The 24,016-nt window shown below is 59.2% G+C and overlaps 1 protein-coding gene across 2 annotated transcripts; it reads left to right on the top strand.

Moving 5' to 3' along the window:
• Window positions 1-1,452: 1,452 nt before the first annotated feature.
• CPZ (carboxypeptidase Z) lies at window positions 1,453-23,729 on the top strand. 2 transcript variants are annotated; one of them, XM_055326736.1, is made up of 11 exons: window positions 1,453-1,635; window positions 6,597-6,629; window positions 8,029-8,403; window positions 11,146-11,358; window positions 14,561-14,757; window positions 15,369-15,530; window positions 16,028-16,186; window positions 19,192-19,327; window positions 19,872-20,011; window positions 22,868-22,967; window positions 23,259-23,729. In XM_055326736.1, the coding sequence occupies exons 1-11, from the start codon at window positions 1,542-1,544 to the stop codon at window positions 23,624-23,626; spliced, it is 1,977 nt and encodes a 658-aa protein (XP_055182711.1). In that variant the 5' UTR covers window positions 1,453-1,541; the 3' UTR covers window positions 23,627-23,729. The 2 variants fall into 2 exon arrangements, with proteins under 2 accessions (XP_055182711.1, XP_055182710.1); XM_055326735.1 differs by having other exon boundaries at window positions 1,528-1,635; window positions 11,149-11,358.
• The last annotated feature ends 287 nt before the right edge of the window (window positions 23,730-24,016 follow it).

The raw sequence follows: 24,016 nt of genomic DNA, 5'->3' as shown, positions 1-24,016 counted from the left end.
ATCTAGCCACGTATGAGCCGCAGGCTCAGTGTCCGTGAGAACTTCACTTGCCTGCAGGAAAGGACAGCAAGTGAACTCGCAGGCTCCCCCGGCACACGGGGAGGAGGGTGAAATCCTCCCCGAGAATGTGTACCCCCGGCTGGCACTTGGGGAGAGTGGGGTCTGGGTTCACCCTCCCAGCCTGGAGCAGAGACCCCAGACGGGAAAGTACCTGGGCTGGAGCAAGCCCAGAGACTTTTCTGGAAGGACTAGCTGCGGGCTGGGTGGACAGAGGGTGGCACGGAGCATCAGATGTGGAAAAGGACAACTCGAGTCAATGAACTGGAGTGAGTGGCTCCTTCTCCTGGCCTGCGATGGACTGAAGCCCTTGTCTGATGTTTACCCCATAGTAGGTACTGTCACAATTATCCCAGACTCTAAGTTAAGCGGCTTGTCCAAAGTCTCAGGGCTGGGTGGCATCTGGCTACAGGACACTGCTGGACAGGTGTTAAAGGAGTCCCATAAAGGCACATGGATGCTAAAGATCGTCTGGGCCAATGGCCTAGCAGGGGAGGGACTGGCCTGGGTGACTGCTGGGAGGCAGACCCAGGTGTCTAGCTGGCATTGTTCCCAGCACACCAGGGGCTGGACTGCAGCTGTGGGATGTGACAAGGGGCTGGCAGGCAGATGTGTGCACATCTGGACGGCAGAGTCGGCACCTGCTGAGCTCCATGAAGGGGGTGCTTCAAAGACGTTGGCTGAATCCCAAAGCAGTCCTGGTCCTCGGAAGAGAGAGAGGCTCTGAGTAGACAGCAAGCTGGAGGCTCCGGGGTCACTCTTCCCTCACTTTGGGGGCCAGGGTCCTGGGCCTCCCTCCTCCCGAGCCCCTCGAATTCCTGCCCAGAGGGCTGTGGGTGACGCAGGCACTGTGTGGGGAGGGTGGGAAGGGGTCCTCCCACTCCCCGGTGCCATCAGGTCATGGAGGCAGGGCTGCCTGCATTGGGCTCTCAGGCCCCTTCCACATTGCCTTTGCCCCTCATCTAGAGGGGAGGGGTGCTCAGGGGTGCTCACCCCATGAGACCGTAAGCCACCACTCGTTGGTCTGTTGCCTCCTTTGAAGAGTTGAGAGACAGCCTGCCACACTTCACTGAGGACCTAGTGCCAGGCTCTGCTGGAGCAAGGAGGAGGGGGCTTCTCCCCAGGCGCAGAGACCAGGCTCAGAGGGGACGCCTGCCCAAGGACACCCAGGAGCCGCCGGCCCTTCCCGGTACCTAAACGTCCCCCACAGACCCTTCTCCTACCCCGGTGACTTGGCCTGGTTGGTGGCCAGCCCGGCCCCCAGCCCCTCCCCGTCCGGGCCCAGGTGGGCGCAGGGAGCCAGCGGGTGGGGGCCGGGCCCTGGGGGCGGGCCGTGGGCCGGAAGCGTCCCTCCCGCCCGCCGAGCCTGGGCCGCTGTAACCCGACTCCGCGCTGCTGGGGGGCGGGAGCCCAGCGGCCTTGCCCCGCGGCCCGACTGCCACATCACTGCGCCGCCGCCCGCCGCCCGCCGCCCGCCGCCCACCATGCCGCCCCCGCCGCCGCCGCCGCTGCTGCTGCTCGCCGCGCTGGCCGCCGCCGCCGCCGGGCCCGGGTGCCCGCTGCCCCGGGGGCCCGCCGGTAAGGCCCACCGCCCCGCGCCCCGAGCGACCCCGGCCCGAGCACGACCTCGGACCTCGTGATCCGCTGGGAGGGGGCGCTGGGCTCGGCTTCCCGGGGGGCTGGGGCCCCAGGGCGGAGCACAGCCGGCGGGCGCCCTGCTCCGTAGGCTCCGAGGGCGCAGGTGCCAGGACTTTGCAGGGGGGAGGTCATCTAAGGTCCCTGCTCCTTCGAGGAAGGGGGCAGCCTGGGGGACAGCAGACTCTTGACCCCTCCCTGCCGCCTCGGGTCTGTGATGTGGACCACAGAATCTCCGGAAGTGGGCTCCCATAGCCTGGGAGGGGGCCCGGTCCCCTGGGAGGGGTGTGGTCGCCTGGGAGGGAGTGGATGTTCCCTGAGGGCTCTGGGGCAGTGAGAGGGGTGGCAGCCAGGGTCACTTGACAGGGTGCAGGGTGCGCCTGCTTGCACAATCTCCCTTGAGAGTGTGGACCGTGGGGTGGAGGCTGGGGCCCCTCCTGGAGTGGGCTGCACTTCCTTGCAAAATCAGGGTGGGAGGTGCATCTAGTCCACTGTCCTCAGGGTCTGCAGCAGACTGCTCTGTCCCCAGAGGGTGGGGGTCCCCTTGGGTGCAGGCGGGGGTCTCCCCAGTGCTGGCGTCTGTGGATACCTGAGAACATGCTGGCACCGCCAAGTGCATGTACCGGGAGCAAAATGCCCCTCTCAGATGTACCGATGCCAATCTTTCCTTTTCTTCCCTCTCTGTCTGGGTTTTTGCCAACCCCCCACCCTCTGTCCAGCCCTTGCCCTCTCCTCTTTCCTCCTCCCCATTGCTACAGAAAAGCCCGGGTAGAGGGTGTGCGTGTGTGTGTTTGTGTGTGTGCACGTGTGTGCACATGTATGCACAGATACACAGGCAAGATGCAGATAGAACTTGCCCTGTGTCCTGGATGGACCCTTCCCTGGACCCAGGAGACCTCAGGAAATGTCTAGAATCATATAGACTCGTCAGGGACCACGGTCCCCTCCTCTAGGAAGTCCTCACTGACCTGTCCTTTTCCCAGAGAGAAGTGCAGCTCCCTCCTCTGGAGGCCGGGCACAGACTGCTCCCTCCTCACCTTGAGGAATGGGTGGGGGATCTCTGGCTGAGGCCCTGTGGTGGCACTGGTGACTGTTTCTAGAATACATCCTTCCTCTGATCCCATCCACACCCCTGACAGTGGGCCATGTGCAGTCCGAGGAAGTGAATGGCTTTTCCAGATGGCAGGCTGGCAAGGGGTGGGGACCAGGCAGCTTGTGTCCAGGCTGCTCTATCTGAGGACTGTGTCCGTGTCCCTATTGTACCTGTCCTGGGAGCTCAGAGCAAGCCTGGGCCCTCCCTTCCCCCCTGCCCTTGTCCCTTGCCTTATTCCAGGTCTCCACGGGGAGCCTGGGGACTGAGCATCATTCCTGCTCCTAGGGGCCAGGCAAGTCTTAGTTCAAATCCTGAGTCCTCTTCTCTGCTGTGTATCCTTGGGCAGATGGCCCAACGTCTCTGGCCTCATTCCAGTTTCTCCTCCATCAGAGGAGTCCTTGGCCAAGACCAACAAACCATCCTCCACCGAAGAGGGAGGGAGGGGGGTAGTGGGCCAGCCCCAGGTCAGCCTAGGTCCCTCCATTGAAAACATGCTGACACCTTGTGGTCACTTAGTGTAACGGGGCACGTGCGGGCTGCCAAAGAGCAGCGGCCTTTGAATCAGCGCCCTCTAAACCTGAGGATGCCAGCCCTGTGATAATTTTACAAGTTCTAGTGGTCAAACGAAAGAGGTAACGAGAAACAGGTGAAATTCACCCGGTAACAAATTTTATTTAAGCCAGTGTATTGTTCCAGTGTGTTGTCATCCATATAAAAACTAGGAATGAAGTATTTTACATTCTTTTTTTAGTACGAAGTCTGAAATTTGGTGAGGACTTCACACACGGAGCAGGGATTTCCCGCTCTGAGCTCTCAGTGACCCTGTGCGGCCAGTGGGGCCATGCTGTCCGGTGTGGTCAGAGCAGCGACTCCTCTCCTGACCCACCCCGGCCCCTAAGCTCCCTGAAAGCACACAGTAGGGCTTGCCTCTTGTCATGGGTAGAATTGTGTCCCCTCCCCCCACAAGAAATGTTGAGGTTCTAACGCCCCATACCTGTGGCTGTGACTTTACTGGGAAGTAGGAATTTGCCTATACAGTTGGAGCATGGGCGAGTCACACTGGCTCAGGGTGGGCCATAAATCTAATGACTGGTGTCCTTAGGAGAGGAACAAATTGGTACAGAGCCACACCAGAAAGGACATGTGACCATGGGGGCTGTCGGGAGCCCAGAGACTAGGAGCAGTGGGGAGGACTCTCACTCAGATCCTGCGGAATGGCCCAGCCTGCCAGGCCCTGATTCAGGCTGCTGGCCTCCCGAGCTGTGAGACACTCAGTGTGCACTGTACCAGCTTGTGGAGCTTTGTCACAGCAGCCCTGGGAACCATGTCCACCCATCTCTCTGTCTGGCTCCTGGTGACCACGTCAGCAGGTGCCACCCAGTGGTCCATCCCATAGGCACCGAGATCATGACGGGCAGGCCCTGTGTCACCCGAACTACTGTCCATGGCACCCCTACTAGGTCCACGTGTTACCTCATCGGGCCCTTCTGCAACGATGGGTGCAACTGTCACCCCCTTTCACAGATGAGGAAACTGAGCCCCAAACTTGTATTTCTTCATCTGTAGATCAAAGCCACTCAAAACCAGGAGGGATCTCTTTACATCCACACAAATCCAGCCATTTGTGTGGCACTTGGTAGCTCCATGGGGGCAGACATGAGGGTCACTGGTCCCCTCCTGATTTCCTCGCTGCCCGTTTTCCTGAGGCTACAGGGGTGCTGGGTCAAGGGGGCATCCTTCTGCTCACCGGTCATGCCAAGAGTCTGAACAGATTTACAGACTCGCCCGCCTGCAGCTCCGGGCACCTGGCAGTAGGTGTAGGCGGTGAAGCCAGGGCTCGTGGCCCAGCCGTCTGCCTTTGAGACATCGGGCTCCCGAGCTGACCTTCTGAGTCACAGCATCTGCCCCAAGCGTGCATCCTGGGGTAGAGAAAATGCTCCACAGTGGGTGTTGGGCACAGATGCTCATGCACGGGACCCTGCATAGATCTGATCTCCTGGCAGTAACCTGGGGCCTTTGGCTACAGAGATGACCAGACAGCAGCACCGTCTTCCAAGCTGGGCCCTCTGTCAGTTTCCCATCTTTCCTTTCCCCTTAAGCAGTGGTTCTGCCTGCCAGGCCTCTCAACCTGCAGAGGGTGGGGGGCAAGAGTCAGGGAACGCACTGGACCATGTGTTGGGCCGAGCACCAGACATGCCCACCCCTGCACGCAGAGGGGAGCAGGTGGGTTTGGCGGCTTGGGGTCCTGGAGCCCGCTCACTGCCAGTGTGCTCATCCTGGCACGTGTCATCAGGCATCCGAAGGCACGGGTGGGCACACTGCAGCCTTCTGTTGCATTAGAGCTGGCAAAACTTAGGAAAATTATTTTAGGATAATTGTTCTCTTGCCCTTTGCTTTTCCCAAGTGGTGCCAGCCTCTTAGGATAGCCTGGAACCATTGGCTCATTGTCTTAGGGGTGTTATAAAATGGTAACAGTAACGGAGCTGTCATTTATGGAGCATCTACCCCGAGCCAGGTCCTGTGTGGGGCACTAAATGTGGGTCGTCCTGTAGAACCTTCATGTTATTCCCACCATGTGCTTGTAGTAAACTCCACATAAAATGGGGAAATAGAGGCACAACAGAGTGCCTCATGAAAGTGCTGGGTCTGCTGCAGGATGGATCAGGGACTGTGGTCTCCGGTCTGCAGAGGGCAGACCTCTGCAGAGGTTCCTGAAACTGGGGAGCTGCCTGGCCTGCGTGCAGGACCAGAGCCTGCCCTCCAGACGCTCCTGCTCTGGGGGCTCATGTTTTTCTACTCAGGGAAGTTCTCACATCACTCAGATTTTATGGTGAATCGCTAGAAGCAGCTCCTCCCACCCTCCCCAGACTTGTGGGCCAGGCCTGGGTTTTGTATGAGGTTACGGGACCAGAACATGGGCTCTTCCCTCTGCTTCAGGCTCCTTCTGGGCTCCCCCTGCACCTGCGTGCCCCGTGGATTCCCATTCTTTCCGCCACGCAGCCTGCCCTGTCCTACCGGACTCTTGTCGGGGGGGGGGGGGGTCTACGGCCAGCTTCTAGGCTCTAAATTTCCCACTGATCCCCATCTGTCCAAGTCAGCTCCTCCTTCTTGGGGCTCCCAGAGCTCTCGGGACCTCCTAAGAGGGAGCAGGTGTGTGGCACTGATTAAGGCCGGTTTTACTGGCCTTTTGGGGCTGTCACTATTAGGTCTACAGGCCTGGGCTTGAGGAGGGCACTGGAAGGCCATGGGCTCCAGGATAGTTTTGTGCGTTGGTCATCTTCTCCCCAAGCCAGGAAAAGGTGGAAAGCTGTTCCTTGAGGAGTGTTCTGGAGGGCAGGGAGCTGGTGCCCATCGGACTCCCAGGGGGACTCTGAATAATGTGGAGGTCAGAGTCAGCAGTGGGGTGGAGCCAGGACGGGTACAGGCTCCCAGAATGGCTCGTTAACTATTCGGGAGTTTTGCCAACTAGTTGTTCACCTGCTAGAAGCTGAGTATGGGCCCCTGCGGGGGTGTTTACACCATGGTGATTGGCAGACTCTGCACCCGCGCCGCTCTCTGGCTCTTCCCTTAGGCAAGTGTTGGCACCTCTCAGTGACCCAGGCTTCTCACCTGCGGAGTGAGGAGAAGGGTTCCATCCACACTAGGGTGCAGACCAGTGAGACAGAGCTCGTGGGGCGTTTTGCACGGGGCCAGGTGCACTCAGGAAGTGCTGGGCTGCCCTCTGAAGCAGCGGTGCCTTTAGTGCACGTTCTCGGGGGGCCAGAATGACCGGGGTCCATGCCCCTAACAGCACTGCCCTTTCTCTTTCCAGGTGGATGCCACGGACCATCAGCTGCAGACAGTGGTACGGTGCATGGACTTCTCTCATTTTTGCTTTGGAGGAGCGATGGAGCCCTTCCACACTGTTAAGCACTTTAGAGAGCTGAACCCACAGCTCCCAAGGGGGTAATTAGTAACAAGGCCCAATAATCAAATCCAAACCCCTTCTTACAAAGCTAGAAATGAGACGAAACAAAAGAGAAAGGACCCTCTCTCTCTGCAGCCTGGGCTTCCCACCCTGGCTCTGCCCCACGGCTCCCCTAGAAATGCTCCTTCCGATCATCTCTGCTCCCCTCGCCCCCATTGCTGGTTGGGGTCCGATGAGGCTGTGTGTATACACCATGTCCACTCTTCATCCTGTGAGCTCCCTAAGTCTCAGCTCCATGTGGGCACCTGCCAGGCTAGCCCTTCTGTGGACCCTGATCTTACCCCCCCTAGAATGAGGAAGGGAAAGCTGATTTTAAGATTATGTGGGATCTGATGGATCTGATGAGCTCAGAGGCAGGCACTTCCTCTCAAGTCCCCTCCAGCCAGATTTGGGCATCTGGTGTATTCTAAGTGGAGGGACTAGACTTTTTTGAAAAGCAAAATATTCTCTCAATGCAAACGTCAATGACATATAAAATGTTTTGAGCAGAGAAATGCTGTGCAGAAATCACCCCATCCTTTAAAAGTGGCAACATCTTGTCACCTTTACCATGAGTTGCCACTCGTGGAAGGTGTACCTGAAGGCAGGAGGAAGAGGCAGTGCACTCAGCTCCATTCTGGAGAGTTCTGCAGGGCTACAAGGGCCCCCGGCCACATGGGGCTGGAGAGATAGGAGATACGACCACCCCTGAAAATGCCCAGTGACAGTGAAGTCCCTGTATCCGGGACACCCTTGTGAGATGCAGAGCTGGGTCAAGCCTGCCTGAGCTGTGGCCGTCTTCACCAGCCCTGTCCCCAATGCCCTGAGCTCCAGCTAATCACTCTGGGATCTGCCACTTTCCTGAAGATGCAAGGCAGTCCAAGCTGGGCATATCTTTGGGGACTCGTTTGCACTGGGGCCATGAGTTTGGGAGGGTCTACACCTGTTCCTGCAAAATGCAGGGTCTGCTGGCTTCTTTCACGTTCCCTAATGTGGCAACCCCTCGGCAAGGCTATCTTTCCTGCACTCATTTTGCAGCTGTGGCAGCTGAGGCCCAGAGTGGCCTGCCTGGGGTGACTTGCCAGTGAGGAGTGGAGCCTCGTTAGTCTCAGGAGCCTTGTCTGGTCCCCCACGGGCTTCCCCAGCTTCCTCCCCCGGAGCCCTGGTCCCAGCCCTCTCCACCCCCAGACTGTGGTGGCCCATCCCTGTGGGCTCTGTGGCCCCGTGTGGCTCAGCTTGTCTGACGGATAATGGGTCATAGAGGGAGGGAGTGACCCGGTGACCCTCCTGCCCCCAGCCACGTGTGTGGACATGCAGCTCCGGACCTGCAGTGATGTGGCCTACAACTGGACGACCTTCCCCACCCTGTTGGAGCAGCGGTCCCGGGAGGTGGTGGAGTCCAGCTCTGAGTACATCCTGCTCAGCGTCCTGCACCACCTGCTGGAGGGCCAGTGCAACCCTGACCTGCGGCTGCTGGGCTGTGCCGTGCTGGCTCCCCGCTGCGAGGGCGGCCGGGTGCGCAGACCATGCCGGCACGTGTGCGAGGGCCTGCGCGAGGCCTGCCAGCCTGCCTTCGACGCCATCGACATGGCCTGGCCCTACTTTCTCGACTGTGGCCGCTACTTCGCAAGCGTGGAGGAGGGCTGCTATGACCCCCTGGAGAAGCTGCGAGGTAGGTGGGGCCCTGGGGCTACACTGGTGCCCAGGTGTTTGGACAGGACCACTGAGTCACGGTGGGCAGGTACCCACGTGTTTGGGTAGGACTACCGAGTCACAGTGGGCAAACATTCCCTCATATTGAGGCCTCCAGTGCTGGTGCCTGGGCCAGAACTCGGGTGTGTAGAAGAGCATGGCCAGCCCTGGGGAGTCCTCCTGTGGCCCCTCCTAAGGACCATGATGCTCTGGTTGGGCCCTGGGCTGCTGTGGGGAGGGTGTTTCCCCGCCCCGAGGCCTGCCAGGGACTGCCGTGGCCAGCCCAAGAAATGGCACATGGGGTATTGGCTGGAAGCAGACTCCCCAAAGTGGACCCAGAGAAGCCGCTGGAGGGGCTCTGGAGAGTCTGGCTTTAGTGTCTCGAGTGAACGAACCAGTGGAAGCGGAATGGGCAGCCCTGCGTGGTGGCGAGCCACTCATCTCAGCAGGTGTGCAAGGAGGTTCTGGGGGGCCCCTTGGTAGTGATGCTGCAGGGGAGTGAGCTCTGCATCGGAGCTGGAGCAAATGCCCGTGTACACCCTGTGTGCTGTGCACCCCTGGCAGGGTGTTCCAGAACAGGTAGGGAGGACAGGTCTCCTGAGCACCGGCCCTCCAGGGACACAGCGCAATCCTCGGCCACCCTGGCTGATAGAACTTTCTGTGGCTGTGGGAATAAATATTCTCTTCTGTGCTGTCCCAGAGGGCAACCACTGGTCCCGCATGGCGGCTGAGTGCTTGGGACGTGCTCAGTGCTCCCAGGACCTCCCAGTTTTGCTGTTATTTGACTTGAACAAATATAAGCTGCAGTGTAAGCATCCACACGTGGCCCGCGTGGCCGCCCCAGACAGTGCAGGACAGCATCGTTCCCCGCGAGTCCCGCACTCGGCCAGGAAGCTGATGGCCAGGTTCACGTGATCTGGTGCTGGGCCCCACGCTGCAGCTCACCCACGACAACCCCAAATGTGAGCTGTTACCCCGACCTCAGAGATGGCGAAGTGGAGGAGGCTCTGGGAAGGCAAATGGCAGCGGGGCTGTGGTGGGTCTGTGTGTCCACCCCAAGGCCATGGAGCGCCTGCTGTGTACACGGCTCCAGCTGGGACGCTGACCGTGGCGGGGGAGCCACAGCCGGTCCGTGGGAACACGTGTCCGCTGGCCTTCTGTGAGCCCCAGCTTCCAGGGCTGCCGCTGGCCGGGGGGCGGGGGGGCTCGGGGCTGGTCCTGGAGCTGGGTCCAGGGCGGAGGGGCTCTGTGCCCCTGGGCCTGTGTGCGGGTGGGTGCAGGGGCGCGGGCACTGGGTGAGGGCAGGGGCGCAGAGGAAGAGAACCAGACGGCGTGGGGCCGAGCCCGCCTGCCCTGGGAAAGCCCAAGCACTTGGCCAGGAGAGATTATTTTGGGCAATACTGCCACCAAATTGCTGGTTCCGTCTGCTTCCTTCCTCCCTCAAAACCATTTTGAGCAAAGAGGAAACCGCAGGGCAAGTGAGAGGCTTAGGGGAAGGCCTATGGCTTCATGGGGGGGGGGGCACCTGAATGCCGGGCTTCTCCTCAGGAGACCTTAGAGTGCAGGGAAGCCTCCCTCCCTGCTCTCCCCCCTCCCTCCCTCCCTGCTCCTCTGTGCCTCCTCCACCCTCCCTTTCCCCTCCCTCCTCCCCCTCCCTCCTCTACTCCCTCCCTCCCCTCCCCCCTCCCTCCTCCCCTTCCCTCCTCCACTCTCCTCCCCCTCCCCCCCTCCAACACTTTCCTTCCCCCTCCCTCACCCTCCCTCTCCTCCTCCCGTCCTCCCCTCCTCTCTCCCTCTTCTCCTCGCCTCCTTTCCCCCCTTTCTTCCCCCTTCTCCCTTTCCCTCCTCCCCTCCTCCTCCCATCCCTCCCCCTCCCTCCTCCCATCCCTCCCCCTCCCTCCTCCTCCTCCATCCCTTCTCCCTCACCTTCTGCTTTTTCCCCTTCCTTTCTCCTCCCCCATCTTCCACTCTCCTCCCTCCTCCGCTGCCTTCCCCTTCCTCCTCCCTCCTCCTCCTTCTTCTTTCCTTTCCTTCCTCCTTTCCCCTCCCTCCTGGTCCCCTCTCCCTCCACTCACCCTCGCTCGCTCCCCTGCTCACCCTGCCCTGCACTGACACACTCACTGCCGCACTGGTCATCACAGCCAACACTTCGTGTCCCTGTGGCTGTGGGAGGGTGGACGGTAAGGAGCCTTCAGAGCCATGGTTACCCAGCTGACGTTGAAACTGTCTCCACCATGAGGCAGTGTAGACAACAGAATAGGAACCTGCGTGGGCACCGTGATCACACCTAGGTGTCTGTGGAAAACAAAACAGAGTCAGGAGGCTGCCCGCCAAACAGTGGATTTCTCTGGGTCCAGGTTTCTTTGGGGACATCTTCTCCTTTATAGTCCACTGCTTTGTATTTTATATGTTTTGCACATAACCGTGTAATATTCTAATCATAATAACTTGGGGAACTGTGACGCTATGTCCATCTATCGGGCGCTATTACTACATATGGATGTGAAGTGTTATAAAGGGAATTTTAATGAAAAACATAAACAGGTTGGCTGGGGCGTCGTTCAAGGGGGACCCCCAAGAGTGGGGCAGGGGAGGGGGTGTAGGGTGTTGGGGGTGGCCAGGGTCCCAGGAGTTGTAGGGGAGCAGGGCAGGGGCAGACAGAGCTGCCACGATTGGCACGGCAGCCGGAGGCCCCCCCCCCAACACCCCTGTTCTTCCCCAGAAGGCCTGGACGCGGAGGAGGCGCTGCCGTCCGGCCTGCCGCCCACCTTCATTCGCTTCACACACCACTCCTACGCCCAGATGGTGCGCGTGCTGAGGCGGACGGCGGCCCGCTGCGCCCATGTGGCCAAGACCTACAGCATCGGCCGGAGCTTCAATGGCAAGGAGCTGCTGGTCATCGAGTTCTCGGCCCGCCCTGGCCAGCACGAGCTGAGTAAGCCGCTGCCACTGTCGGGACCCCAGGGAGAGGAAAGGGTGCCGGGCCTACTAGGCTTCGGGTGCGTGAGCCCGGGTCTGGGGCCCCAGTCACAGCAGGGATGGTTTATACTCTGCTTCGTGCCCGGGGGCACATGGCCACATCCTACGGGGCCTGCTGGGGCTCAGCGGGGAGGTGGGAGCTGGGGGCGCAGTCCCAGGACTGTGGGCATATGGGCCCCTGTCGTCTCTGGGGAAATGTAACTGTGCCTCGTGCATCCTGTTGTGTTTGTACCCCTGCCTGGCACACCCGGACGCCAGGCAGGTATGTGCGCACTTGGTCCTGGCCACTTCACACCTGCTCCTTTGAGCTGCTTGGTGAACGTAGTCTCACAGGATGATCTGAATGAGGCACTTCTTCCATTTAAAAAACCAAGTCCACTTCAGTTCATCAGGCTTAGTGGTCCTGCTTTGAGAGAGGCAGAGCTATGTGGAAAATGCTAGGTTTTATGGCCTTTCCAGAGCTGTGTTGGTGGCGACCAAGCAGGAGGCCAGACTCTGCTGCAGTCCCCAGGTCATTGCCCTCCATAGCATGGGCACTGAACAGAACTCACAGTGAACTGAATCTCAGGGCTGGGCCGGCGCCCAGGGGGCTGACTCGAGGATCCAAGATATTCTAGCAGAGACTCAGCCCCTGGCTTGGTGGCCTGTGTCCCATGTGATGAGCTGGAGATCACCACGAGCCCCTCCAGGTCACTGAGGGCATCGGAGCACAGGTGCCCAGCTCTGGCCTCTGCCAGGAGCCCTTCCTTGGCCCCATCCCTCAGCTGGTCTACACCTGTGACCATGGGAGGCACATGGGGTCAAACCAGAAATAATTCCCATTGGACCCTTAGTGATTTAATTACTGAAAAATATACCATCTGAGGTTAAGTGGCTCTGGCACTTCTGCTGGATTGGCCACACTCAGCCTGATTTTCATCCTAGTGGTTTGGGCAGCATGGATGTCATGAACCCAAAGCCTTGTCTCCTATTAAGGGTCAGAAGTCATCTGGCCCCACCCCAATCTCCTTGGCCCACCCTGCCTCCTTCCCCTCCACCCTGTGGGATGCTCTGGGATGAAGACAGGATTCTTCCTGTTTCAGATTGGTGTGCAGCTTTGGAATGTGGTGAGGAGTGTCCCCTGTGAGAAGGGCAAGGGAAGTGACTGTTGTGGGAAGCTTCAGGGTCATTTATACCCTCAGAATGCAGGAGGGACACCGGTGACTGCTCCCATAGCTGCAGGTCAGGCTCTGCACAGCCAGGGAAGGAGATGTCATTTCCAGATGAACAATATGAGGCTCAGAGAAGAGAGTTGACTTGCCTGAGGTCACACAGTTAGTAAGGCTGCCAGGCTCCTGATTACTCTTCTCTTCTAATCACAATTCACTCATCCATCCACCCAGCCATCCATCTAGCTATCCTTCTACTCAGATATCCAAACGCCACCTACCCATCCATCCATCCATCCATCCATCCATCCATCCATCATCCATCCCTCTTTCTATCCATCCTTCCATCTTTCTACATCTCCATCCATCCTTCCATCTTTTCACCCATTTATCCTTCTATCCAAATATCCAAACATCCATCTCCCTATCCATCCTTTTATCCCTCCCTCCACCCATCCATCCTTCTATCCCTCCATCCACCCTTCCATCTTTTCACCCATCCATCCTTCTATCCAAATATCCAAACTTCCTTTCTTCCTTCCATATACTCTTCTATGCAGATATCCAAACATCCATCCATCCATTCATCCATCATCCTTCCATCTTTCTGTCCATCCTTCTTTCCATCTATTCTTCCATTCCTCCATGCATTTATCCCTCTCTCTATCCATTCCTCTATCCAGAAATCCAAACTAATTTCCTCCCTTCCTTTCTCCTTCCTTCCTTCCTTCCTTCCTTCCTTCCTTCCTTCCTTCCTTCTTTCCCTCCTTCCATCTTTCTATGCATTCTTCTATCAAATACTCAAACATTCATCCATCCATCCATCCTTCTAGCCATCCTTCTATCCAAATATCCAAACATCCATCTCCCTATCCATCCTTCTCTCCATCCATCCATCCATCCATCCTCTTATCCTTCCCTCCCTCCCTCCCTCCCTCCCTCCCTCCCTCCCTCCCTCCCTCCCTCCATTCTTCTGTCCAGATATCCAAACATCCATCTCCCCATCCATCCTTCTATCCCTCCCTCCCACCCTCCATCCTTCTATCCCTCCATTCATCCTTCCACCTTTTCACCCATCCATCCTTCCATCCAAATATCCTTCCTTCCTTCCTTCCTTCCTTCCTTCCTTCCTTCCTTCCTTCCATCTACCCTTTTATCCAAATATCCAAACATCCACCCATCCATTATCCTTCCATCTTTCTGTCCATCCTTCCTTTCACCTATTCTTCCATCCATCCATCCATCCATCCATCCATCCATCCATTCTTCTATCCAGATATCCATCCATCGATCCATCGATCCCTCGATCCATCCATCCATCGATCCCTTGTTCCATCCATCCATCCATCCATCCATCCATCCATCCATCTTTCGGTCTATTCCATCCATCCATCCATCCATCCATCCTTCCTTCCTTCGGTCTATTCCATCCATCCATCCATCCATCCATCCATCCATCCATCCATCCTTCGGTCTATTCCATCCATCCATCCATCCATCCATCCATCCATCCATTCTTCTATCCAGATATCCATCCATCGATCCATCGATCCCTCGATCCCTCGATCCATCCATCCATCAATCCCTTGTTCCATCCATCCATCCATCCATCCATCCATCCATCCATCCATCCATCCATCTTTCGGTCTATTCCATCCATCCATCCATCCATCCAACCATCCATCCATTTGAGGGCTAGCTGCCTTCCCATCTAAGCATCAATGTACACCTTAACTTACTACACAAATATAGGAAGTAGCCATGAATAAAATGGTATCATATATTATTATTAATTAATACCCTTGATGTGCCTTGCTAATACTTACGGCTAAAGTTAAATGAGCTCAGTAAGTCATGACTTTGATGAGATCTCATTAGTTAGGAATACTTGGGCCAAAACAAGTATGAATAGGTCCCAAAGCATCCAGCCAGCCTTGCCATGTGGGTCCTCAAGTCTCTGGAGACCCTAGGGTTTGGGACGACCCCTCAGGTCACTGTATCTCCCCCAAGTGGAGCCTGAGGTGAAGCTCATCGGCAACATCCATGGCAATGAGGTGGCAGGGCGGGAGATGCTCATCTACCTGGCCCAGTACCTGTGCTCCGAGTACCTGTTGGGCAGTCCCCGCATCCAGCGCCTGCTCAACACTACCCGCATTCACCTGCTGCCCTCCATGAACCCCGACGGGTACGAGGTGGCGGCTGCCGAGGTGAGTGCTCCCTACACCGGATCCTGTGGGCCACTACGTTTGACACTCTCCCATCTGTTCATTCACTAGCCGTGACTGGGAATCTGTGTGTACCCTCCGTTCTGGGTGATGGGCATTCAGCAGGCATCAACATCAGCAAGGTCCTACTAGGGGGTGGGGGCAGACACCTATAATTCTGTGGTGTGTGACAAAGAGGATATACCTTCTAGAGAAATCTTCTGATGGAAAGGCAGGGCAGGGGGAGATCTCACTCTAGCTGGAAGGCCAGAAGTTCTCTGATATGGCTTTGGGCAGAGCCCCAGTGGAGGTGGGGAGCAAGCAATGCATGTAACTATGGGGGGGTTCAGTCGGGGGAACAGCCACTGCAATGAGGTTGCAACAGCAACAGCAGTGAGGTTGGAGGGTCAGCAAGGAGGCTGGACAGGAGGAGCCAGGCAGGTGGGAGAGGAGGTGAAGGGCAGCTTGGCTGGACATGCTCTCAAGTTCATCATCCAAAGCCAGAGAGAAACTGCAGCCCTCGTCTCTGACTCAGCTCAGCCCTGTGGCCTCCGACTGGAAGGAGTCAGGGTGGGATGTGCTGACCCCCAGGTGGGGGTGGCCTGTGTTTTCAGGGTGCCGGTTACAACGGGTGGACAAGTGGGAGGCAAAATGCTCAGAACTTGGATCTGAACCGCAACTTCCCTGACCTGACGTCTGAGTACTACCGGCTGGCCTCGTCCCGCAGCGTGCGCAGTGACCACATCCCCATCCCACAGCACTACTGGTGGGGTAAGGTAGGAGCCGCCCCTGCTTGCGCCCACCCTGCACAGGTTTGAGTCCAGCCCACAGTCCTGCACTTGAGGGGTCTCTGGTTATTCTGGGACCCACAGGTGTGGTCTTCCCAGGGCAGAAGAGAGGGGCGGTTAGCAGCCTGAGCCTCTGAGTCTCTGTTTCCTGCCTGGGACAGGAGGGTAGCTCTTCACTGGGTTGTTGGGATTCAGGGGACACATATGGAAAACACCCTGGGTCTGGCAGGTACTCAGTGGGCAGGCTACATGCTGAGAGTGATGGCTCCAGGAGGCAGGAAAATGAGTTCAGGCAGGGGCACGGGCAGGCAGGAGAGCCTGGTGGCCCCTGAAGGGAATCCTGAGTGCCCAGTCGGGTCAGGCCAGGGCCTTGGGGCAGGGTGGGCAGGGCAGAGGGCCCAGAGGCGGCTGTAGAAGCCTGTGAGCATGACTGGGGCGGCCAGCAGGGGCGTGCGTGGTCCTGACCATGGCCTCCTCTGTACTAGGTGGCCCCCGAGACCAAGGCGATAATGAAGTGGATGCGGACCACCCCATTTGTGCTCTCGGCCAGCCTCCACGGGGGTGACCTAGTGGTGTCCTACCCCTTCGACTTCTCCAAGCACCCTCAGGAAGAGAAGATGTTTTCTCCCACGCCTGATGAGAAGGTGAGAGGGGGCAGCATGCTGTGTGGGCCGGAGAGGCAGTGCTGTGAGTGGTGCTTGGGGCTGGCCGGGCCTAGTCCCTGGTCTAAGCTCGGTGAGACCCACGCAGTCGCAGGAGGAGTAGGAGCTTTCCAGGACCTTCTCTAAAGGCCCATCTTCCAGGAAGCCTTCCGGCCAGCTGGAAGCAGCCCATCTGTCCTCTGGCCATGTCCTGCCTTCCATCAGTGTCCCCAGCTGGGAGCCCCTCTAAAGGGAACGGTAGCCCAAGGCCCTCCCTGCCTGGCTGGTGGCCTGGAGTTCCAAGCGACGCCGGCAGAGGGCGGTGCTGCAGCGCGCATGGCGCCCGCCTGGCTCTTGGCCACCTCCCTGCTACCCTTGGGCCTGGCAGGTTTGGGGGGGGTCTGCTGGGCCAGCAACTTGGGAGCCTGGCTGCAGAGAGGTCAGAGGAGGAATTCCGGCCCGCCCTGGAGTCCCCTCCCGGGGTCTGGGGAGGCCTCTCCCCAGTTCAGGACTGTTTCCTTCACTGGTCAGACCAGCAGGGGGGTTGTGATGATGGCCACAGCCCTGTCCACCCCACTCTTCCCTTAAGGACTGGCTGTCTGCGGTCCCCTTGCCCTGACAGGGCTCCTCCCCATGCCTGATTCTGGAGCTCATGCAGACTGTTTTTCTGGGAGGTGGGGTTGATCACTTTCCATTTTTTGGAGGTGAAGGCGGTGACCTTGGTGACCTTGGTGTCTATGGTGGTCCCATAGACAAATGCAGTGGAGCACTGCCCAAACTGCTCCTGGTGACCCCTCTCCCAGCAGGGCCAGCCCCTAGGCCCCTTCCCATCTACTCTATGCTCCACAAAGCCGGACACTTTTGCCTTGGCCGGCCTGGGGGTCTGAGCTCTCTGCCCAGTCACTCAGCAGGCCTCCTGGTGGACCAGATGGGGAGCAGGGGGCTGCCCTCTGCTTAGGCAGGGTGGGGAGTGGGGAGCTGGTGCTGCATGGACCAGTGCCTGGGACCTGGCTCCCTGCCTGTTCTCCTCCCTCCTCCCCAGCCTCTCCTGACCCCTGGGTGCTGGTCTGGCTCAGACAGGACCAGCTCTTGCACTGAGGGTCCTCATCCAGGTTGGGAGATGGAGCCAGAAACAGGCAGGATCAGGATGGAGGGCCTCCCAAGAGACCAGGGGCACGTAGGATGTGTGCATGCGTGTGTGGAGGGTGAATTCCCAGATCTTCAGGAGGACTTCCCTGAGGTGGTGGCAGCCTCAACAGAGTCTGTAGGAGGAGATGATTTTCCACCGGCACCCAGAAGGGGCCAGGCATGCCATGGAAGTCCAGGAGGCAGAGCAGGGACAGCAGGCTGAGGGCCTTGCTTCCATGACAGCTGGAAAGGCAACTCCTGTGACTCCCGGGCCCCTTGTCCCTGTGCCCCTTCATCCTTGTACAGTTTCATTCACCCACTCAGGCCCTCCCTCCCTCATTCCCTCTGTCTCTGTCCCCCTCCCCCGCTGCTGTAGCCAGCCTGGGCCTAGGACTTGCAGGTTCTGAGCTCAGAGCTCAGCAGATGCCCCTGGCTGGGTAGTGGCTGCAGTGGGCCTGGCCATGACCCTGCACTGGCGGAGGGCGGGGCCAACAACCAGGTAAGACCTGTGTCTCCTCGTCAGTAGGAGCCGTCTGTGCCAGACCCACCGTGTCTGAATCTAGAGGCAGATGCATGAAGATGTCCCTAGTGGGGAGGTTCACCTCAACGAGTCCCACCAGAGTCAGAAAAATGAGTCTTCCCCACCAGCCATCAATCATGGGTCGATAATCCTCAGGCCCACAGCCAGCAGTGGTCTCTGTGGGAACCAGGGTCCCAGGAGGGGTGCTGGAGGGAGGGGGGAGTGTGGGGAGGGGATGGCCAGGGTGTCCCAAGTCAACTCTCCCAGACTCCTGTGGTGCCCTGTGCACAAGAGCCAGCTCCTCTTGGTGGCATTCAGGCCGCTCCTCTGGGGTGGCCACGGCTGCCTGCCCCACTCCATCTGCCCCCCATACCTTACTCCCGAGCTCCGCTCAAGCTCTGTTCTGACTCTCAGACCCTCCCCAAGCCAGCCCATACCCAGCAAGAGGGAACTACGGTGCCTGCAGGGTCCCAGGCGGCACTAGCTGGGCAGGCTGGTCCTTCCCATGGCCCCTGGCCCAAGCCCCCGCCCCTGCCCCCCCCGCACCAGTGCACACCTGCCACTCCTAGGAGCCTGCAATGCGAGTTGTTCATTTATGGCCGCTGGCCTCTGTGCGGAAAGCTCCTCCTGACGTCCTTGCCCTGTGGTTGCCCCCCAGGTTGGTCCTGTTCCCAGTGGGACCCTGTGCCCTGCGCTGGGACCTAGGCACAGGAGGACATGGATGCCCTGCCTGGGGTGGGGACACTGTGTGGGGAGCGCTGTGTTGCGGGCCAGGGCTGTGCACACACTCAGGCTCGCCCTGAGGTCTCCCACCCGCCGTGGAGGCCCCGTCTCCTGTGTCCCTCTGCGCCCTGCAATGGAAACCGCACGTGGTGTGGCAGTATGTTGGGGCTCCCTTAGGTACAGGTTGACCCTGGGGAACAGGAGGTGACAGTTATCACAGAGGAATCAGTGGTGACATCAGCAAAAATGAGGCCCACCCCAGCCTCCCGCCTCTCCCGAGGCCTGTCCTCTGCAGAAGCGCCTCTGAAATTGCAAAGCTGACCTCCATGAGCCCTGCCGGTGTCCCTTCCGTGCACCCCCTACTTGGGAGAAAGCCCACTCCCCCTAGCCAGGTGTGCAGGGGCTGTACAACGTTCCAGAAACCTACCACAGGTGCCTTGAGCTCTGGCTTTCCCACCTCTGCACCTTTGCAGGTGCTGTGCCATCTGCATAGACACCATTCCCTCCCTCCTCTCTGTGCTGCAGGCTGTGGAGACACGTCCTCACCCCATTGCACCCAGAGCTGAGAGTGTTCTGCAGGTGCCCCACCTTCTGGCCTCAGCCTCATGAGAAACCTGTCCCTTGGTCTCCTTTCCAGATGTTCAAGCTGCTGGCCAGGGCCTATGCAGATGTCCACCCCATGATGATGGACAGGTCAGAGAACAGGTGTGGCGGCAACTTCCTGAAGAGAGGCAGCATCATCAACGGGGCTGACTGGTACAGCTTCACCGGAGGTGCGGATGGGCAGGGGGACTGGGGGGGAGGGGAGGGCTGGAAGAGGGAGGGGGAGGTTGGGGAGGGGCTGGAAGGGGGGTAGCATCTCCTTTCAGCAGCTCTTTCTGGGACCTGGATCCTGGGACTTCTGGAACTGGGGGAGCAGCACAGGTGCGCACATCCAGGTCCTGGCCAGCCCCATGGACACTATCATCACTGGGGTCCAGGCCAGGAGAGGGCCAGAGGCCTGGCCGCCAGGGGCGCGTGTGGCTGCCACATGCCACTTGTGTCTGCAGGGAACAGGCTTGCTCCTTACCCTCCGAGGGGCACATGGGTCGGAGCGTGAGCCTGAGGACATAGGTGCCTGACCACCTGGGCTCAAGGCGTGCTCTGCTCCTGCCCCGTGAGACCCTGGGCGAGAGCCGCCAGCGCCCCATGCCTCCAAATGCTCCTCTGCAACATAGGACCACGACAGCACGGGCTCGGGGCTGTCCCGTGGCCCTGCACCCGCCAGGTGGCAGATGTCGAGTGCGGGCAAGCGCTCAGGCCACCCCTGTGCCGCAGGCATGTCGGACTTCAACTACCTGCACAGCAACTGCTTCGAGATCACGGTGGAGCTGGGCTGTGTGAAGTTCCCCCCGGAGGAGGCCCTCTACACGCTCTGGCAGCACAACAAGGAGCCCCTCCTGAACTTCGTGGAGATGGTGAGCCCCCTGCGGCTTCCCGCCCGCCTTGGGCGCCCCCCAGCAGCCCACAGCTCAGGCATGCAAGGCTGCACCTCACTTGTTAATCACTAGCCATCGTCCGTTGACTGGCCCAGCCCTGGGGGTGCTTTGGACCTCAGGGGGCGTGTGTTGGGGTCCTCAGGATGGTGAGGCTCCCAGGGCCTAAAAGGGGTGCCACTGGACAAGAATGCTGGGACCCAGGTGGCCCAGGGAGGGCGCCTGACCCAGCCTTGGGGGCCAGGGGCACTTCCTGAAGGAGGGGGCCCTCGGGCTGCGTCTTGAAGACAAGAGGAACCAGGTAATGGGGGAGCTTAGGCAGAGGGGATGGCATGTGAGGGTCCCCACGCTGCAGTGAGGAGCATGGAGGTGTGAATGGACGGGGCCCTGGGGGTGGTGGGGTGAGGGACCGCATGGTCCAGGCAGGGCTTAGAGCGTGTCAGCCCCTCTGGCTCGGAAGGGAGGGCACTGGCTGCTGGGGGACTGTGGGGTGATGGCTGTCCTAGGGCCACGGTCACCTAGAAGTAGGTGGTGATGGTGAGCAGAAGCGACTGAGAAGGTAGAGGGAGGGGGGATGGGGAGGGGAGCTTGCAGACTGTGTGGGGACCAGGTGCAGGTGCTGTGCCTCTCCCGGTGCTGTCAGCGTAGCCCAGGGCAGAGGACCCTGGGGGGGGGGTCTGAGGGAGGCGACCCCCTGTGACAGGCATGCGGGGGGGGGGTCTGAGGGTGGCGACCCCCTGTGACAGGCATGCAGGGGGTGAGGCAGAACCTGGCGGTGGCTCTGCAAACGCCTCTGTGACTTTTTTCCTGAACATTTTCAAGACTCACGTGTATCCCCCATTGGCACGATGTCCCCGTGAGAAGCAGGCCCTAAGAGAGAAATGGGATTGCCTGAAGGGGACCACGAGGGGATGTACGCGCATAGCACTTTACAGTTGCATTCGGTGTTGAGTCCTGACATCGGTCCTGGTCCCTGATGTTAGGCGGGGATGCCCCACTTTGTGGGTAGGGGAACGGGTGCCAGGGAAGGACAGCGCTGGCCTGGGGTTGCTGGGTCATGCGTGGGATCCCGTGCCTACTCTCGGTGGCTATGAGGAGACCAGAGGAGGAGACAGAGGGTCAGACAGTGACAGGGCCTGTCCGAGGTCACCCAGGGACCTCCCGGAGCTTGCACTCAGATCTGCCTGCCCCAAACCTCAGTTCTGTCAATGAATTCTTTCTAGAAAGATCAGGAACCTTCCTCGAGGCGAGAACCAAGCAGGGCCTCCTGGATGGGCAGCTGCCGCAGTAGGATAAAAAGCTAAGCCCAGATAAGAGCTGGACATTATTAGTGTTGTTTGAGTTTCTTTTTTATGGCTGTGCCAGCGACCTCTCGCCACGTGGGGCAGGTCATCATTCAGTAATGGGTCTGGGCCAGACCCCTTGCTCATTTCATTTTACGGCTGTCTGGTGAAAATTAGTTTTAAGGAGCCTTAAATGGGGCTGGGATTGCTCTGTGGATATTGTATGTGAGGTCTTGGGCTATAAAGATTTAATAGTGAGCGCAGTATGGTGGAAGGCGGGCGGTGCAGCCGGGCGTGGCTGGGCCCGAGGACCTGCCCCAGGAGGGCTGCGCTGGGGCTTCTGATAAGGATCGAGTGTGTCATGGCCCATGGAGGCCTTCTTCGCAGTGATGCTGACCAGGCCTCGGGGGGTGTCTGCATCTCCCTGGGTCTGGAGGGGAGGGGCACATGCACCAGGTCTCCTTCCCTGCTCGAGAGCTCCATGTCCTGGGGTCTGCAGGACCGTGACTCCTCAGCCCAGAAGCAAGGGCAGAACAAAGTGTAGCCCGTGCAAGGCGGCATTAAATGAGACCCTACAATGTGTCTGGTCTCTCCCCTAGGTTGGGGTGAGGAGGGCAGACATTACAGCGAAATCAGGGTTGGGAGAGTGAAAGCCCAGCACTGGGGACCCCTGGAGGCCCCTGGTGTGGCTGGTCATCAAGGAGGGCTTCCTGGAGGAAGAAGAGAGTGGGGGAGAGGAATTGGCCAGTGCAGGAGCTGGCGAGGTGTTCTGAGCAGAGGAGGGCAGGATGGGGGTGCAGGGAGGCCTGAGGCATCACTGCAGGTGTGAGGGGCAGGCTCTTGGGAGAGAACGAGGTCTCTGCACGGTCTCCCCTCCCATCCAGTCACTGTGGCCTTGTCAGACGTGACCTGATGGCCCCCAGTTGTTCTCAGTCTGATAGAGCAAGGGCGGGTTGGCTTGTTTATTGCCGACATTCCTAGCAGGAGTGTGAACAGGGAGGGCCAGGCAGCTGGGGGGGTGAGGGGGTGGGGGGGGCCTCCACTTGGTAGGTGTGGCTTCCTCATCCTAACGCGGGTGTGTGCGGGGGCCACAGGCATCTGCTCGGAGCACGCTGTGTCCAGACTGGTCCACGCTCAGGGTGGCAGGTCCCACATCCAGGCTCTGTCACAGGGCTTCGTGCAAGTGGATTCCTATTCTCTAGCATCACCCGAGGCCCATTTTACAGATGGGAGATGATGCTGAGATGCAGCGTGGCTTGTCCAAGATCAGAAAGTGGTTGGTGCCCCGGCTGGGACTGACGCCAGGGTCCAAACCCTGGGCCCATGTCCTCCTGGTCCCCGTGCTCAGAGAGAGGCCCCACACAGGAAGGGGGAGCTTGGATGAGCTCCAGGGTTCTCTGCTCAGCACCCCTGGCCCAGGAGAGGTGGGCAGGTGGACCCTCAAACAGAATGGCAGGGTCATGCAGGAGCCCAGGGACAGGGCCGGGTGCGGTGGGCTGGCCGGTCCTCTGGAGAGGATGCACCACCTCCACATGCTCGCTCTCCATCTCCTCAGGTGCATCGAGGCATCAAAGGTGTGGTGATGGACAAATTTGGGAAGCCAGTCAAAAATGCCCGGATTTTGGTCAAGGGCATCCGCCATGATATCACCACAGGTGAGCTCTCCCCGAGGCCTGCATCATGGTGGTGGCTGGCTCCGCAGGTGTCCTTCCACCTGGTGCCCCTGGAGGCCGCCCCACTCCTCCTCCACTGGCCTGGAGGGATGAACAGAAATTTGGCCAAGGAAGCCAGTGGGAAGGCTGCTTCTCCAGCCCAGTGCAGAGGCAGGTGCACATCTGGGGTCCACTCGCCCTCCAGGCTGATGCCCCTCGGACTCCACTTCTCATCGCCTCAAGCCCAAATGTGAGCCTCGGTCTGAGAATTGCTTGTGTCCTATGTGTTTGCAGCCCCAGATGGTGACTACTGGAGACTGCTGCCTCCAGGGCCCCACATCGTCATAGCTCAGGCCCCCGGCTACTCCAAGGTCATCAAGAAGGTCACCATCCCTGCCCGGATGAAGAGGGCTGGCCGTGTGGACTTCATTCTCCAGCCTCTGGGGACTGGACCCAAGAAGGTCCTCCTCGGGCCACGGAGAAGTGGGTCTGGGCTCCGAGACCCGCTGGGAGGTGCCAGCTCATACAGGGAGCCAGAGGAGGTGGGCCAGGAGCCCCTTGGGGGGCGCAGGCAGCCTTCCTCGGGCGGGAGCAAGCCCTGGTGGTGGTCCTACTTCACGTCACTGAGCCAGCACAAGCCACGCTGGTTGCTCAAATATTAGGTGCTCCTGCTCACCTCTGGCCCAGAGGCCCCAAGCTCTTGATTTTGTCTTCTGAAGACACCCTGTAAAGCTCTTTCTGTTTGATTAAAGTCATTTTATTCACTGTTGGCTGTGATGAAAGGCTCTGGTGTGAGGCACGCTGGCCTTGTCCACCTTGATGGCCCTGGGGGCAGGTGGCCCCACTGTCCCAGGGGAGGCCAGGAGTGGGGCTGGACCCTGAGGCCTCGAAACAAGGGCGGCCCCCTACTTTACAGATGGGGACACTGAGGCTTACAGGAAGGTCACACATGGGGAGGTGGTGCAGGGCCAACTAGGATCAGAGACTCTGGGTCTTGTGGCTGAAGGTTGCATGTCTGGGAGTATGTGGAGGTGGGTTGCAAAGGAGAAAGG

This window comes from Nyctereutes procyonoides, unplaced genomic scaffold, assembly GCF_905146905.1.
Source record: "Nyctereutes procyonoides isolate TBG_1078 unplaced genomic scaffold, NYPRO_anot_genome, whole genome shotgun sequence".
NCBI lineage: Eukaryota > Metazoa > Chordata > Mammalia > Carnivora > Canidae > Nyctereutes > Nyctereutes procyonoides.
Note: the sequence above shows the minus strand (reverse complement) of the source record. Positions and strands in the feature narration are given on the sequence as shown.

Bases quoted from the DNA above. Each gene is read 5' to 3' on its own strand.
- CPZ (XM_055326736.1), top strand. From the start codon at position 1,542: ATGCCGCCCCCGCCGCCGCCGCCGCTGCTGCTGCTCGCCGCGCTGGCC. The intron at 14,758-15,368 runs GTGAGTGCTCCC...CTGTGTTTTCAG, and splicing joins ACGAGGTGGCGGCTGCCGAG to GGTGCCGGTTACAACGGGTG. The intron at 16,187-19,191 runs GTGAGAGGGGGC...TCTCCTTTCCAG, and splicing joins CTCCCACGCCTGATGAGAAG to ATGTTCAAGCTGCTGGCCAG.